At 46.4% G+C, this 17,575-nt stretch overlaps 1 protein-coding gene across 1 annotated transcript in view; it reads right to left on the reverse strand.

Moving 5' to 3' along the window:
* acss2l (acyl-CoA synthetase short chain family member 2 like) overlaps positions 1–17,575 on the reverse strand; it is a 114,954-nt gene that overhangs the window by 17,282 nt on the left and 80,097 nt on the right. The window contains exons 9-13 of the mRNA XM_078541043.1: positions 17,007–17,177; positions 11,712–11,845; positions 10,037–10,169; positions 8,487–8,543; positions 8,296–8,376 (exon numbers count right to left, since the gene is read on the reverse strand). Of these exons, the coding sequence (XP_078397169.1) occupies positions 8,296–8,376; positions 8,487–8,543; positions 10,037–10,169; positions 11,712–11,845; positions 17,007–17,177 (576 nt within the window). The remainder of the gene's footprint in view (positions 1–8,295; positions 8,377–8,486; positions 8,544–10,036; positions 10,170–11,711; positions 11,846–17,006; positions 17,178–17,575) is intronic.

The following is a 17,575-nucleotide window of genomic DNA, read 5'->3' on the forward strand; positions in this document are numbered from 1 at the left end:
TATTAACGCAAATCATTTATTCCCACCTTCATTAGGAGATTCTGCCTTTCAAGTCTGGCACGCAAGAGGTGTTAAAACCCTTGCTAACTTGATAATATTTTTGTTTCTTTTGACTCTCTGTCTCTCAGAAATATGATCTGACCCACACGCACTTCTTTCACTATTTACACATCAGGTTTTGCGCACAAAAAAATCGCCCAGTTTCCCTTATTGCTCCCTAAATCACCGACAGATATTATGTTAGAATTAAATCCTTTTGTTAGGGGGGGTTCAGTTCCAAATCGTATTCTCTAATTTTTTTCACTACACTGCCCTTTGCTTTCTACCTTAAAAACTCTTTGGGAGCAAGATTTTGACTCAGGCTTATCAGAAGATAACTGGAAGCCTATTCTCTCTCTCCTCATCTGTATGTGCAAGACATGGGCTGCTGCAATTTAAAACCTAATATCGTATCCATCTATCCAAGGTGAAATTATCTAAGATTTATCCAGATTTTGACCCAACCTGTGATAAATGTCATACTGTCCCAGCCTCTCTAATTCATATGTACTGGTTGTGTCCTAAATTGGCTTTGTTTTGGACAAAGATTTTTAGAGCTCTCCCACATATTTTCAGTAGTGACATTGAGCCTTCTCTTATTACATCACTCTCTGGAGTGGAACCAAATGACATCCCTCTTACAAAAATTCAGACTGATGCACTCGCCTTTTCAACTTTATTGGCGAGACACATCATTCTATTAAATTGACCCCAGCCTGCCCCACCTTCATTTACTAATTGGATACGTGATCTTATGCAGAATCTTAAACTGAGGAAAATAAAGTATACTATAAAGAGGTTCCTCTGGTGGATTTTATGTAGCTTGGCAACCTTTCTTAGATTACTTTGGGGAACTGCAGCTCTCTACTTTCAGATTACTGACCCTAATTAGGTTGTTATGTATTATATCAGGTGAAACTATACCTGACCTATGATTGTTGTTGATTTTACTATTTAGTTTTTGGGGAGTTGGGGAGGGTTTTTTTTTTTTGCTTTCGTCCTTTATCTTCGTCTTCCTCCTACTTCTCTATTCCTTAAAAAAGTCACTCACAAACCCATCACACATCCACAGGGATCTTACATCTGAAGGGATAACACCACTAACTCTCTCACACACCCTTAAATCTCCATCAGACTCATGTCCTTTGGAGCTCGCGTCCTCACTCCGCCCATGGCTCCACTCACCACACAAACATTCCACACAGGGCCATGTGTCCTGCTCACACTCTCTCCATCTGTTTTCATGCAGGAGAAGCTGGCTCACAACAGCAGGGAGAGGTCCCAGATAAGGGATGGAGTGGCCCACATTAGGCCCCTCACTTACTTTGAGGAGCGTGCCATCGCGCTGACTGATGAGGATGTGGACAATGCCTATGATAACAACGAGGTCAGCAGCGAACAACCACGTGAGGATCCTGCACCACATCATCCCTCTCTCAACGCAACTGTGAGTGCTCTCGCTCCTGTTTTTTGACTCTGCTGCCATGCACTACTTATCACTACTTTTGTTCACAGGGAGCTCTGCCAAGCGACTGACACCCTCAGCCAGCCAGTCCCTCAGCTCCATCCAAGTCCTCACCTCCAGCCAAGAGGATTCCTCATCCATTGAAGAGCTGGAAATAAGCAGCTTGGAAGACCCATCACAGCGCTTACCCACACCCTCCACCAGCGCAGAGACACACACCTCGGTGGGACCCAGATCTAGAGCAGGCTCAGGTTCACAATCTGGTGGTCACTGAACAGACATGTGTCTGCAGCAGGAGGAGGCAGGTTCAGCCAAGCTCCCTGGCACTCAGAGGACTGCTGGGAAAGAGGCGTCTGTGAGGGCCAAGTCAGCCTCTGGATTTGGCCTGTCAATTCACCCTGGAGAGCCAGCAAAAGGTAGAAGAACATCACGCAGAGCTGTTGGACGCCCTCAAAAGAGTGGCACACGAGCCAGAGGAGTGTGCCTGCCCGCTCTCTGGGGAAGTGGTGCCCACATGTGTATGCATGGAGGTCTCCATGGGAAGGATGGTGGACGCCATGGAGACCCTGGCCCAGCAGAACGCAGATTTGCACGCAGACTTGGAGTGGCAACCCAAGAGGGAAATGGGGCACCTCAATGTCCCTCCAGCTGCTCCTTCCCCTCAAGGAGTCAGGCCGGGGCCCTCAAGCACCGGAAGGGAGGAGGAGCAGCAGCTGGACACCCCTGGGTCAGCCACACAGTAATCTCAGAGGCTGTCCTCTCCCTCCGAGTCCCCTTTGCCTGTGACACGGTCAACCTCACCCTCTGTCACTACAGAGGGAGCAGCTGGCCCATAGGAGGACAGCCAAAGCAAGCCAGGCCCCCAAGGCCTCGGCTCTCCAGAGGATCCAAACCAAAGGCATCAGAGGTAACGGGGACAACCAATGCACAAGCTGTCTCCACCCCTGCTGCGGATGTCAGAGCAGCAACTAGAAGTCTAAGGCATTCAAAAGTTAAGAAATTCTGATCACAGTTGGTTGCATGGGTGAACACATTTTGTCACTTTATAATCTGGAAATATATTCACTTTCACTGAATAATGTGTAATGTTGTCTTTCAGCTTCATTGACAGGCTTCATGAGTCCTCCCCCTACATCCCCTCCACACCCCACCCCCCACTAGCAGCTCACCTGCACGCTGAGTGATTCTGGAGGGAGAAGTGTGTGTGTGGCAGGGCCTTTTGGAGCCTTGTGCAAGCACTCTCTCCCATACACGCGGATCCTTCCTCCATCACACTCATCTCACCGTCCTGAGCATTTTCAATACTGCCTGCTGGGGTTCTCTTTCAGTTGTCCATCTGAGCTGACCTGCATCTCCACCCACCCACTGATCACACTCCCATGCAGCACCTGATGTTGCTCACCGCGACCCTCATTTCACTTTCGATTTGGACACCATGGTGCATCTAACATTTTTCTTCAGGTCTCCTGTCCTTTCTCCTCCCACAGTCACCCATTTCCTTTCCCCCATCACTGTCGACTCCACCCCTGGCATCACCTTCCACCTCCCCTCCGTGACCTACCAGCCACAACACTTGTCTTTCGGGGATGTCCAGGTGAATGTGCACGTTCCCTTCCTTCCCGAAAATCCCACCCCCATCCACATTCACCTCCCTGACCTCCTCCTTTCCACCCCAGGGTCCGTGTCTGCCTCCGAGTCCCCACCAACCACCCTCACTATCCCTTCTACTGATACCGCCACATCCTCACCCTCCCACACTACCGCCTCACTCTGCCCTCCGGCATTCTCACCATTCCCTCGTACCACACCCAGCCTCAGTTCGCTCCCCAGGAGGCAATCATGGATTCATCAGACCCCTCCCTAGCACATTCAACTGGACATTTCCCCCTCCGGACTCCTTCCCCACTTGGAACTCCTTCCCCACTTGGAACTCCTTCCCCCCCAGGACTACCCCCTGACCCTCAGAACCTTTCCTGCCCCCAAAGTCCAACCCCCTTAATCTTTCCCGACGCCCCCTCCAAGCTCCCCCACCCACAGACTCCTCCTCCTCTTAGTCCTTCCCCCTTCTGACTCCTTCAGACACCCTTACTTCTTCCTCCAGCCTTACCCCTTCCCCCTTCCTGACTCCTTCTTCCACCCTCACTTCTTCCTATACCCTTACTCCTTCCTCCTCCCAGACTCCATCCTCCCCAGAGACTCCTTCCTCCTCCCGAACTCCATCCTCCCTGCAGACTCCTTCCTTCCCCCAGACTCCTCCCTCCCCCCAGATTTCTTCCTCCCCCCAGACTCCTTCCCTTACACCTTCCATTCCCCTTACACCTATCTTCCCAGTTGCCGTCTTCTCCCCGTTACTCCTTTCTCCCCCATAGTCCCTCCCACTTCCCAAACTCCCCCCTGACGCCTTCATTTCCCCCCTCCAACTCCACACCCCCCAACACCTTCATTCCTCCACGTTCCTCTACGTCTCCACCACCCACCGGCACCTCTTCCTCTCCCAGTCGATTCCTAGACCTTCCTCTCCCACCCCCAGATACACCTTCTTCTCCCAAACACAGCTGGACCTTCCTCTCCACCCCCTCGACCATCATCTGTTGTGAACAGACCCTCAACAGTGACTTTCCATCTTCTGTGAGCTGCTTTGCAGTGGAGCCATGTCCATGACATGGACATTCCTCCTTCAACAGCACCTTCCAAACCCACGACTACAACCATCTAGAAGGACAAGGGCAGCAGATAGATGGGATCACCACCACCTGGAAGTTCCCCTCCAAGCCACTCACCATCCTGACTTGGAAATATATCGCCGTTCCTTCACTGTCATTGGGTCAAAATCCTGGAACTCCCTTCCTAACAGCTCTGTGGGTGTACCTACACCACATGGACTGCAGCGGTTCAAGAAGGAAGTATTACAGGGTGTATAAATACATTGCACCAGCAGAATATGCCCAATATTGACACCAAAATTTCTTCAGGATTGTGATTTCTTGGTGTAAAACAAATGGGAAAAGCATTTTCAGTCACTCAGTTTTGACCTTCTCAAGTGCAATTAGGGATGGGCAATAAATGCCAGCGACACCCACATCCCATGAACAAACAAGAGAAAAACATAACTATTTTGAAGGATAGTGGATTCTCTCTGGTGAATACTTATTCCTCAATCAACATTACTCAAAAAAAATATTTATTTCTATTCTTTCATGGGATGTGGCCATCACAGGCTGGGCCAGCATTTATTGCCCATCTCTAACTGCCCTTGAGAAGGTGATGGTGAGCTGCCTTCTTGAACTGCTGCAGTCCATGTGGTGTAGGTGCACCCACAGTGCTGTTAGGAAGGGAGTTCTAGGATTTTGACCCAGCGACAGTGAAGGAACGGCGATATATTTCCAAGTCAGGATGGCGAGTTATTTGGAGGAGAACTTCCAGGCGGTGGTGTTCCCATCTATCTGCTGCCTTTGTTCTTCCAGTTGGTCGAGGTTGCAGGTTTGGAAGGTGGCCATCAAATTCGACCCCATGGGTGCTGGAAATCTGAAATAAAAACAGAAAATGCAGGCAGCATCTGCAGTGAGGGAAACATTTCAGGTTGATGACCTTTCATCAGAAACTGAAACATTGCGCTGGATTTTCGCAGAATCAGGGAGACACTGGGGACCGTTGAAAATGGCAGCCGGGACCCGATTCCTGGCACCCACAATTTTCGGCAGCGCGGGCTAAGGGTGCGGTCTGGTGCAGGTCGCACGTCTGTACCGAGTACTTCAACCTGGCTGCCCCATCACGGGGATAGGCATCCCCTAGCCCTCCGCAAATCTCATGGAGTTGGGCCAGCTTTTCGATGAGCCATGATTCACGGTGCTTCAGAGGTGTCGGGAACCAGAGGGCGGAATCGTCCCAGATTGGCCCAAAGTGCGATAGCGGGCGGGAAAAAAGTTGTTTTACCCGCCGCCCGCAATGGCAGGTTTTCACGCCGTATCGTCCCACTCCCACCTCAGTGATTATACAGCCGCAGGAAACACGTTGTCTCGCTGGCGGGTGGCCTCTGATTTCCCGCCACTCCGTTATCGTGCCACTTCCTCACGCAGGGCACCACATTTAAACTGCAGCCGCACGTACACTTCTCAATCCCTGCAGCACAGAACTGCGCTGGTGAAGACATGGCCCCAGAAGCCAAGAAGAGTGCACCCCCCCCGCCCCGATTCAGTGAAGCATCCCTGGAACACCTTCTGGATGCTGTGGAGGTCCACTGCGATGTCCTCTATCCCCAATCTGACCACAGGAGGCCCATCAGTCTCACCACTCTGGTTTGGGAGGAGGTGGTCAGTACCAATGCTGCACACAAGAGGTCGGCCATCCAGTGCAGAAAACAGATGAATGATCTCATCTGTGCTGCCAGGGTAAGGCAACCATCTCATCACTTTAAATTCGCACATTCACAAGTCCATCACACATTCACTGGCATCTCAGTCACTGTCAGCTCAAGAGGCATCACCTCTCACTCTCTCACACGTACCCTCACATCTCCATCTGGCCTCATCTCTCCTGGAGACTGCCTCCTCAGCCCTCACCATCTTGAGGCCACTTGCAAAGATCAACTTGTACCCCCCACACACACCCTGGGATACCCCCCTTCCCCAGTACAGCCCTTGCCCTGCAGCCTCTTCCCTTGCCTGAGGTCACTTCTCCCCGTTCCCCAAGCAAGCCCTAGTCCTGAAGCTGATGAAAATCCACCCCTGCCTTATGGCTGGCCCGGTAGGTAAGGACCTGCCGGTGAGCCCCTGTAGAAGTGATGTGGTGCTGCCTGTGAAGCCTGGCGCTGATGACCGTGAGTGCTGCCCAGAGCAAGGTAGGCAAACAAACCTCAAAGTCCTACGTACATACGTACAAGTTAGGAACAGGAGTAGGCCATTTGGCCCCTCGAGCCTGCTCTGCTGTTCAATAAGATCATGGCTAATCTGAATGTAACCTCAACCTCACATTCCTGCCTACCCCCAATAACCTTTCACTCCCTTGTTTATCAAGAATCTATCTAGTTCTGCCTTAAAAATATTCAAAGATTCTGCTTCCACTACCTTTTGAGGACAAGAGTTCCAAAGGCCACAACCCTCTGAGAGAAAACATTTTCCTTATCTCTGACTTAAATGAGTGACCCCTTATTTTTAAATAGTGACCCCTAGTTTTAGATTCTCCCACAAGAGGAAACATCCTCTCCACATCCACACTGTCAAGTCCCCTCAAGATCTTAAAGGTTTCAATTAAGTCACCTTTTACTCTGCTAAACTCCAGTCCTGAGCAAAGTGCAGCTTGTCAGGCGTACATCGCTTAAGTACATTTGTGAAACATGTCGGTGTGCATTCACGCTGACATGCCCCGATGATCCAGTGTGGGTGGGGGGGGGGGGATGATTCCGGTGAACAGGGCTTATAATGAGATGCTAAAATATTGAAATTAGGCTCCCGGCGTGTGGCGGCAGGAAATGCAGCCCCGCCATTGACGGGTGGAGTGGGCGATCGCAAACTGGTTCCACGATGGCGGAAGACCGATTTTTGGCCTACTCGGCATGTTGTCATTCCACCCCCCCCCGCCCCCCCCCGCCCCCCCCGCCCGCCATGACGCCCAACGCCAACAGGGCCGGAAGGTTCTGGCCATAGTCTAGATGAGGGAACCTTCTGAAAGTTAAGTTGAAAAGCTCTTACCCATACCCTCCATGCCAACTTATGCCCCTCCACCCACCCCAATAGCCACTCATTCCCCCCCCCACATGCAAACCTAGAGAAAGCTGTCAATCAAGAGGTCTGTTGAAACAGCTGCGCCCAAAGGAAAACATTGCTCGATTGACAGCTTCCTGTCTTAGATCTATTTCTAAATTGCTCAATCTTTATTTACACAGGATAAAGAGCTGTCAAGTGTTTGCAGTTTCTGCTCTTTATACTTTAAGTTTGGTTGATTGACACTTTTGTAGGGCAATCGTAAAAGGAGCTTTTTGTAAGAAAAGTAAGAATGAATGACTGTATTTTTAAAGCTTTTTCACATATGCTATTGTTACTATAGGGTTCTTTGCTTCTGTACAGAGTGCATACTGGGTACATGGGCATTGAAGCGCCATAGGTTGGCATGGAGGGTATGAGGGGTCATTGGGGGTGGGTGGAGGGGCACAGGTTTGCCTGAAGTGTATGAGGGGCCATTGGGGGGGTGGGTGGGGGGCATGGAGAGGGCATGGAGAGGGCATGGTAATGGGGCTTTAGGGGTGAGGGCTAGAGCGGTTTTCTGTTTTATTGTTTTTACTGTTACTGGGATGAAGTCCCAGAGCGCTGAGGCAGGCCTTTTAAACAGCCCTTGTGGCTGCCTCTGCGCTGTTTCCGGGTACGGCCAAGCCCGATTCCAGTTAGCACCCACCCTCCCCCCTCCCCCGGGAATGAAAATCCCAGCTTTGCGGGCACTTCCTCCTGAGGCGGGCGCACCGAGCCAGGGAATTTCCCGACTCCCATTACCCACCTCTAGGATGATAACCCAGCCCATTAACTCTGTTTCTCCCTGTACAGAGGCTGACTGACCTGCTGAGTATTTCCAGCATTTTGTTTTTTATTTTATACTAACATGAAAAAGATGTAACCCTACATACGCAGCACACTATCAGCAGCAAAGGATTTCGTGCAACTTGTAGATCTTTTTCCAAGTGCGTTAAGAATCGTGATTTCTCTTGTGTACAGAACTATCTTGAACCTTACTGTTGTGCAATATGTTTTGCAATCAGTTCACAGGTTTAAGGAAGTCCTGGCTGAGATGAACTGAGCACCTACCAAGTAACCTTCAGCTTCTCCTTCCAGCTCCTCGCCATGTTCATTGAGAATTGCAGGGAGGACCCCAAAGAATGGAAATGTCTGGAGGAAAAAGAAACAAATGCAATTGATAGAATGCGTTTGTGCAGGAAGAAGGTGGCTCACACCATGTGAAGGAAAAGATTGAGGCAATTCATTGAGATAAAGCTTACAGTCGATCCCGGTTTCAATGGTGTAGCACCTGGCAAAGGAGACATCATTGGGCCACCCTGTACAGAAATACGAGACAATAAAGGCTCAGATCAGAGTTCGTTTAGCAACATTCTGATCATTGGACTTATGTTCAATGCTAAACCCTAGAATAGAGACGTTCTCAGCTGGTCAACACCATTCATCAGTGCTATTCCACGCTCAATCTACCTATGGGATACTCAAAGCCTTAAGAGACTGTGATGATTTAGAGACGAGAGGGCACACCTTTCTATGTTCAATATCTAAGCAGCAGTTTACTGATGTAGCAGTGCAGTGACCTCATCAGAAATGCTGTTTTAACAGGTGCTGCAGCATCAACTTGTGGTGGCAAAAGCAGTGAATGCTGGGTTTGCACCTAGTGTTATCCACACACGGAATGCCTAACCTTGGCCTAGCTACTGCAGGAGGCAGGGAGGTAAATTAATGTACACACTGATGGAGGGGGGTGTTTATCGCTCGATCTCATACAAGTCCAACTTCAAAGTAGCAAAGTCCCTCAACCTCTCCAAGTGCTGGTTGATTTTTTTCACCTAATTATTGTTTTTAATTCCTTACTCTGATGTTAAACTAACTGACCTGTAGTTACTAGGAACGCCTTAACACCCTTTTCTTGAATAAGGATGTCCCATTTTCCACCTTCCAATCTTTTGGCATGCTTTGCTTAACTAGGGAAGATTGAAAGATTGTGACAAGCCCTTCCACTATCTCCAAAACCTGGGAACAAAGTCAGCTTTATAATTATGTGAAAGATGGGAAATAAATACTTTAGAAGCTGAAAAATCTTTTTCACTATTTCCACACTTTATGTTCTGTGTATTATGCATCAACCCTCCAATTTTCTCCATGTGGCTTCAGAAAAGCCTGATCCTTTCAAAGAAATAAACACTAGTCACTCTCCACTGCCTCACCAATCAAGAGTCCGGTGCCATCACACCAAGCCAGCTGTAACGTCCCATCTTTACAACAATCACTTTACATCACTTAATAGCAAGCCTCCAACCAAGGAATCCCAGGTAAATTGCCCCTCCCCACCTTAAGGTGCCAAAGGCTAGTGCACTCAAAATACGTAAGCTCGCTCAGTGTAGACCAGGAATCAAACTTGGATCTTGCTTGTCTTCTTAGCTCAGTGCCAGACTGAGTGCAGACCGAAGAAGACTTTTGAAGAGGTAATATTCTGACAATGAATTGTGTCTAATCTATTTCTTGTATTGTACTTTGGGATCCTCAAAAGGAGCATCAACCCCCCAATGACAACCTTTAAATATTGGCGATGTACCAGGAACCTGATGCTACCCACATTAATTCATTGCCAATGAGCCAGGAAGTCCAGCCCACTAAGTCAACTTAATCCACAACAGTTTCAAATTCAGAATACGTAATCATGTTATAAAGAAGTATCCTGGCCTTCCTTGTATGTCACATCACTGGGATGAAAATACCATGCCACTCTCTTGAGTTCTTTCCCTCTTAAAGAAAACTCTGAGGGTGCTTCTTTAATAGGAATATTTACCGTTTCAGTCTGCCAAAAGGTATCCACAATGGGACACTGCCCGTTACCGACGATGTTATAATACCATGTCCAAGCTTCTGGGTTAATGGGCTCTCCAGCACAGCCCAGAATCCTCAAAGACTTGAGATTGAACCTGAAGCAGTCAAGTGAAAAAGGTCATCTGACGGGGTGGGAAAGGAGGATTTTTAAATCACATACAACACCCAAAATGATAAGTTGCAATATAACAGAAATTTGGTATTGAGAAGAGAAGAAAAAAAAATCGCTTAAGCTGGGAACTAAAATAAAACGTGAAAATGTCGGTAATCCAAAGGTCCATCTGAAACTGAAAGAGAAAAGACAAGTTAATGATTTAAGTTCCCTTTCACCAGCTATTTAGATATTTTTGAAATATTTGCAATAGAGAGAAAAGAAGATATTGGGCATTAAACACAGAGAATTCTCGGAATGCATAGTAAGCCAGTTAGCCAGTGTTGAAATGGAAAGGTACTATTCACTTTTTAGCTGTAACTTCTCAGCAAAACTTTTACAATTATTTTAATGTGACAGAATGGTTATTTTTTTAAACGTACTTCACAAATAATAAATATTAGGCACTAAACTTTATGTACTACTGATCTTAGTATTATACAAAATCACTATGGGCAGAGTCAAACAAGTTTTTGATGTCAGAGTTTGTTAACAAATGGAAATTATGATAAAACAGAATTGCAGTATAAGTGTTACAAAATTATCTTTCTGCTTCCTGGAACGTCTTTATCCTCTCTTGTACACAAACTGCACATGTTGTGAAATTGTTAGCCAGTGACAGCCTGACGAAAAACATTGTTGAAGAATTTCTCATGGGTTGACAGAAGGACTCTCACAGCTCATTACCATCCAGCGATTTCTGCTGGGAAAATGCGTGTATGGACATTTGTGTGAGTTCACTGAGTTGCCCTCTTAGTGGGGCAGCCTGTTGACACTCACGGTCTCAGCTCACTTGGATGAGCTGCTGGTGAGTTGCTGGCAACCATAGTATCACTGCGAGGAGAGGGAGGAGAAAGATTGGGGGGAAAGGGAGGAAGAGTAGGCAAAAAGGAGGAAAAGATGAAGAGTAGCTAAAAGAAGAGAGGACGATTGAAAAGAGCAGCAACTTTTCTTAATTGCAGACAAATAATTGAGAAAGAAATAGAGACAGTCACTACAATAGAGACTGTAAATGGGAGCACAGATGTAGACCTTGTTATGACCTGACATGACTCCAGCTTGTTCTCAGAAAGTGTCACTGTTCTCGAACCACCCCCACCCCTTATGGAAACTGCAATGGTTATTTAAATTAAATGTAATTTAAAGGTTTTAGAATAAGCTAGTCTGTTTCAGGGATCCAATGCAAACATCCAACTTTGAATAACACAGAAATTACAACATTGAAACTGGATGTTTGGTTCAGCCAGCCCGTCTTAGTGTTTATCCTCCATGCAAGCGGTAAAGGGAGAGTACAAAGCCCTTCACTTCATTTGGTCAGTCCACAAAATGCTCTAAAACATTAAAATTGCAATAACTAAGGGCATGGTTCCTTAGCACGTTTTAGCCCGATGACACTTCATATCCTTGGATACTTCATTTTACTGTTCATAGTAAATGTATCATATATTCAAATGGATACGTCAAATCCCATTCCTAACTTTCTTACTTTCTCACAGGTTCCTCTCCAAACTTCATCAACATCCTAATGACTGTGGGCGCTGTGTAAAGCTTTGTCACTCTGTATTTTTCAATCATTTCATACAGTCTCCCAACGTGTGGATACAGCAGCAGGCCTTCAAACTAAAATGGAGAGAAATTTACTGAAAATGTATCCATTGGAAAATCATCCAATTCGTGCACGTGCATTGTTATCTTTCTCAAATCTGGCAGCTCTGTCCTTGGGTTTTGTCGCTAGGCCTCTGGCATAACTCTAGCCTCTAGGCTGTGAGGGCGATCCTGTGATTTGGTGAGTTGAGAATTTCAGCCATACCATGTGGCAATGTACCAATCAGCAACCTCAGGTACCCTCACGGGTTTGGAGGGAAAACTGTAGTTGAGTCACCACCTCCCTTTACCAGCACATCTTCTCACATAGCTCTGTATGGGGCTTTGGAAGATGATTTGCAAAACACTGGGATCAGGCTGGCTGCCTGCTCTCTCTCTCTGTCTCTTAAACAATCGGGCCTGGCACAGGAAGATCCAAGGAGGGGAAAAAATACTACACTGTTACTGACTCTTTTATTTGGCTATATGTTCTTGTCTAATGTAAACAAAAAGTGCTGGAAAAAATCAGCAGGTCTGACAGCATCTGTGGAGAGAGAAAAACAGAGTTGACATTTCGAGTCAATGATTATATTCACTGGAGTTCAGAAGAATGAGGGGGGGATCTCATAGAAACCTATAAAATTCTAACAGGACTAGACAAGATGGATACAGGAAGGATGTTCCCGATGGTGGGGAGTCCAGGGGTCACAGTCTGAGGATACGGGGTAGACCATTTAGGACTGAGATGAGGAGAAATTTCTTTACCCAGAGAGTGGTGAGCCTGTGGAATTCTCTACCACAGAAAGTAGTTGAAGCCAAAACATTGTATGTTTTCAAGAAGGAGTTAGATATAGCTTTTGGGGCGAAAGGGATCAAAGTATACAGGGAGAAAATGGGAGCAGGTTATTGAGTTGGATGATCAGCAATGATCATGATGAATGGCGGAGCAGGCTTGAAGGGCCGAATGGATTACCCCTGCTCCTAGTTTCTATGTTTCTCTGTCCAATATGACCCTGCTTCAGAACCAGAGAAGTCATATTCGACTTGAGATGTTATCTCTGTTTCTCTCCACAGATGCTTCCAGACCTACTGAGTTTTTCCAGCACTTTCTGTTTTTATTTCAGATCTCCAGCATCTGCAGTATTTTGCTTTTATATTATGTATTCTTATACGTTCCCCTGTTTCTTTTTGTTTTAAGGTAGGAAGGTGCAAAAAGGTGGTTAATGAATCTGTTTCTATTATTTAAAAAAGCTAAGGCATTTTTTTTTACAAAACATAGAAATAAATTTAGAGGATACAACACTCATTGAGGATGTTGCCTCAGACCTCCCCAGCAGTACATCTGAATTGTGGGGGGCGTTTTCAATCTCACCTGAAACACAGGCAGCCAGCAGTTGAAAACTGGGGGTTGGGGGAAGGGTACCTTGGCTGCTCCCATTTACGTCCAGGGCCCACTGGTTGCACTTTTCGGGCAGCCTTAGAAGTAGCCTGTGCATGCTTGGCACCAGATGTCATGCACCTCTTTACAAACTGCTGGAGGACACTTGGGGAATAAAAGGGAAAACTTGGTACCAGTAATACTTGTCCAAACTGGTCTTGCATACCTGAAAATGGGACTCCAGTTGTACTGGTGCCAGTGGTACTGGTTTTTAGCAGTCGAAGAAGTTTTTAGTTTTATTTTTATGGGATCGGTAGAGGCAGAGTGCTACCTCCTTCTCTGCTTTAACATTCTATAATTCTACAAGTCTATGAGCTGCGCAATGATCACCAGAGCGCAAGGGGGCAATTTAACTGACCCCAATTACAATTCTGTTATTGTGGGGCTGTCTCAGGATACATTGGCTTCTTACTCCAGAAGAGATCTTGCTGGAGGAAGTGGTCTTTCATTCAAAACTCCTTTATTTACAAGGTTATAGAACATCACGACAGAGCTACAGCTCCTTTCAAATGTGCTTCTCACTCATCGTCTCTCAGTGAGTGACATCACTATGACATATCGTTATGCACATGCTCAGTAGCTATTATTAGAGTTTAACCCTTTCCAACAACCACCTCCAAAAGCTTACCACTCCATTCCTGCCTGGCACCACTTTATCTGGGCCCTTTGTTTAGGCAGCTGCAGCATTCTTTCAAGGGATGCGGGTGTCACTGGCAAGGCCAGCATTTGTTGCCCGTCCCTAATTGCCCTTGAGCTGAGCAGCTTGCTAGGGCCATTTCAGAGGGTAGTTGAGAATCAACCACATTGCCGTGGGTCTGGGGTCACATGTGGGCCAGACTGGGTAATGACAGCAGATTTCCTTCCCTAAAGAACACTGGTGAACCAGATGAGTTTTTACAACAACTGATAGTAGCTGTCATGGTCACCATTAGCTTTTTATTCCAGATTTATTAATTGAATTTAAATTCCACCAGCTGCTGTGGTGGGATTTGAACCCATGTCCCCAGAGCATTCAGCTGGGTCACTGGATTAGTAGTCCAGTGACACTGCTACTGTCTCCCCCATATGATCCATTACGACTTGAAAGGTATTGTAATTGACAATTGAGGGGCTGCCTTTAAACATTTAAACTCATTTTTTTGGGCCAGGAGTAAAAGTAGAGCTCCTCTGAGCCCCACGAGGAAAGTCTGGGCCTCAGCACTGTCAGGATACCCCCTTCCCACCCCCACCCCCACCCCCACTGACCCAATCCGGCAGCCCCATTTTATAAGAAGCTGCTAAATACCCTCATTAAATATTCCACAAATTCTGAATCAGTGAGGCCATCAGTAATGGCCCAAGTGAAGATACCACCAATGTACCATAGTGCCCCTGTCAGTCTGCCCCAGCCTCCTCTCATGCACCTTACAGCATAGCTGATAAATGTATATTTTTTAAATTGTGTAAGTTCAAGTACATGCAATTGTAAAGCTAAAGCCATAGAGAAGTAACAGTGCTGTAATAATTTGAATAGTTTACAGAGCTATGCAGAGGAAATCATATTTAACCAGTTTATTGGAGTTCTTTGAAGGAATCACATGTGCTGTAGATAAGGGGGAACCAGTGGATGTACTGTACTTAGATTTCCAGAAGGCATTTGATAAGGTGCCATATCAATTGCGGAAAGTAAAAGCTCGTGGTGTAGGGGGTAACATATTGGCATGGAGAGGAGATTGGCTTGCTAACAGGAAACAGATTTGCTGATGCAACAAAGATAGGTAGGAAAGTAAATTGTGAAGAGGACATAAGGACACTACAAAGTGACATAGATAGGTTAAGTGAGTGGGCAAAGATCTGGCAAATGGAGTATATTGTGGGAAAATGTGAAATTGTCCATTTTGGCAGGAAGAATAAAGAAGAAGCATATCATCTAAATGGTGAGAGATTGCAGAGCTCTGAGATTCAGAAGGATCTGGGTGTCCTAGTACATGAATGACAAAAGGCTAGTATGCAGGGACAACAAGTAATTGGGAAAGCTAGTAGAATGTTATTGTTTATTGCGAGGGGATTTGAATATAAAAGTAAAGAGGCTATGCTTCAGTTGTACGGGATACCAGTGAAACCACAGCTCTGTACTGTGTACAGTATTGGTCTCCATATTTAAGGAAGGATGTAAATGTTTTGGAAGCAGTTCAGAGAAGGTTTACTAGACTAATACCAGCAATGGATGGTTTGTCTTATGAGGAAAGGTTGGACAGTTTAGCGTTCTAAACATGGAGTTTAGAAGAATAAGAGGTGACTTGATTGAAACCTTTAAGGTTCTGACGGATCTTGACAGAGTGGATGTGGAGAAGATGTTTCCTGTTGTGAGAAAATCTAGAACTAGGGGTCACTGTTTAAAAATAAGAGGTCAACCTTATGAGGAGAATTTTTTTCTCTCAGAGGGTAGTTAATCTTTGGAATTCCCTTACTCAAAAAGCAGTGGAAGCAGTGTCTTTGAATATTTTTAAGGCAAAGGTAAACAGATTCTTGATAAACAAGGAGGTGAAAGATTATTGGGAGCAGGCGAGAGGATACAATCAGATCAGCCATGATCTTATTGAAAGGTGGAGCAGGCTCGAAGAGCCGAATGGCCTACTCCTGCTCCTAATTCCTGTGTTTATATGTAGCTATGGGGAAAGAGCAGGGGAGTGGGACTAACTGAATAGCTCTTTCATGATAGGCCGAATGGACTTCTTCTGTGCTCCATAATTCTAGGATTTTCCCAAGGAATTCGTGACCTCAACATTGGGACCAAATGGGGGTCCTGAGTCCACGGCTGCTGGGAGCCAAACTAGCAAGAGTTACTTTCCCAGAGGGACCCTTCTATTTCACTGTTCTGTTAAAGCCAGTGGATGGACTCCTGATGCTGCTGGTCCAACCATAGGGCTGGCATCTCTAGAGTCTATAGCCCCAGCAAGAGGGGTGGGCACTGCTGAGGCAGATCTGAGAACGTGAGGGCACCTGAAAGTGGAGATAACCTCAGAGGGATAAAAAAAAATTAAATATTTTAGACGGGGGGGTTAAGGCAGGGGCCCAAAGAATTGAGTGAAAAGACCTCCAAGGGGATTATCGGAGCAACAGGTTTGGCACTTCCCTCTTGCAACCCCGTCAATGGGGCATGGAATCTCTGACTCCAATGCCCCCTTGCTAGTGTGCCGCAGGGAGGCCGTTTACATTGAGCTGGTGGCCTACCCATACACCAGAGGTGTGGTTTGGTGTGGTGGGGAGCTACCCTACCACTAGCAAAAATACAGGTGAACGCCAATCATCCTTAACTGGGGCCTTAGTTAATTAAATTGGCTGCCCGCCTCTATTGATTGGACAGCTGATCCGTATCCTGGTTCCCCCCAACCCAGAAAACATGCCCGACAGCAGGAATGCATCGGGGATCCCTCCAAACCCATCCCCTCCACCCCCGCAGACTCAGCTGCTTCTAACCCCATCTCCACAGAGCCAGGAAAAAGCTGGCCCATGACTCTGACTCCCCAGTTGTATCACCTTACACTTTTAGTGCTGCTTACATCCCTAAATAAATTAAATAATACCGCAGGCATGACATTGGCTAGAGGCCTGGGAGTGAATTGCCTCTTAGGTCAGAATGGGACAATATCATCGAGACCCTCAAATGGAAAACATTACCTTTACAAGATGCAGACTTTTAGCTTCTATACATGAACTAAATTTGTTTAGAATATTTTTCCTGCTCCAGAAGGTGAACAGAATACTGTCTCTACTCACTAGAACGCATGTCGCACCATTTGCCAGTGGACCATAGATAACATATGAGTGTCCAGTAATCCATCCGATATCAGCCGTGCACCAGTACACATCATCATCATGGTAGTCAAAAACGTATTTAAAACTGATTGCAGTGTAAATCAGATAGCCCGCAACAGTGTGCAGCACGCCCTAGAGTAAAAACAAAAATAAAAGCAAATGTCAGTAACGTTCGCCTTGTGGTGACTTGATGAGTAATAATCATGTTATTGCCCTGTGGCAAGCTGTGAATTATCACTGGTTCCATGTGTAGTCAGTCATTCTTCACTATGGAGACTATAGCTCAATCGCTGCAGGAATTGATGCAAGCATGGCAAAATGACAGTAAATATGCCAGATCACAAGCCTCCCAAACCCCACCTTCCTGTGTTTACCTTGTTTGGCAACCTCTCGGAATTGAGTCTGAGGGTTTAGTTACAGACTGCAACAATTTGACATCTTTGCAATTCACAAACATCAGCTTAAATGTTGCGTTGATCTAAATAAGGTACTTACTCTCATTGAGGTAATTTAGGTACAGAAGAAGAAGA

Source organism: Cetorhinus maximus, chromosome 4, assembly GCF_964194155.1.
Source record: "Cetorhinus maximus chromosome 4, sCetMax3.hap1.1, whole genome shotgun sequence".
NCBI lineage: Eukaryota > Metazoa > Chordata > Chondrichthyes > Lamniformes > Cetorhinidae > Cetorhinus > Cetorhinus maximus.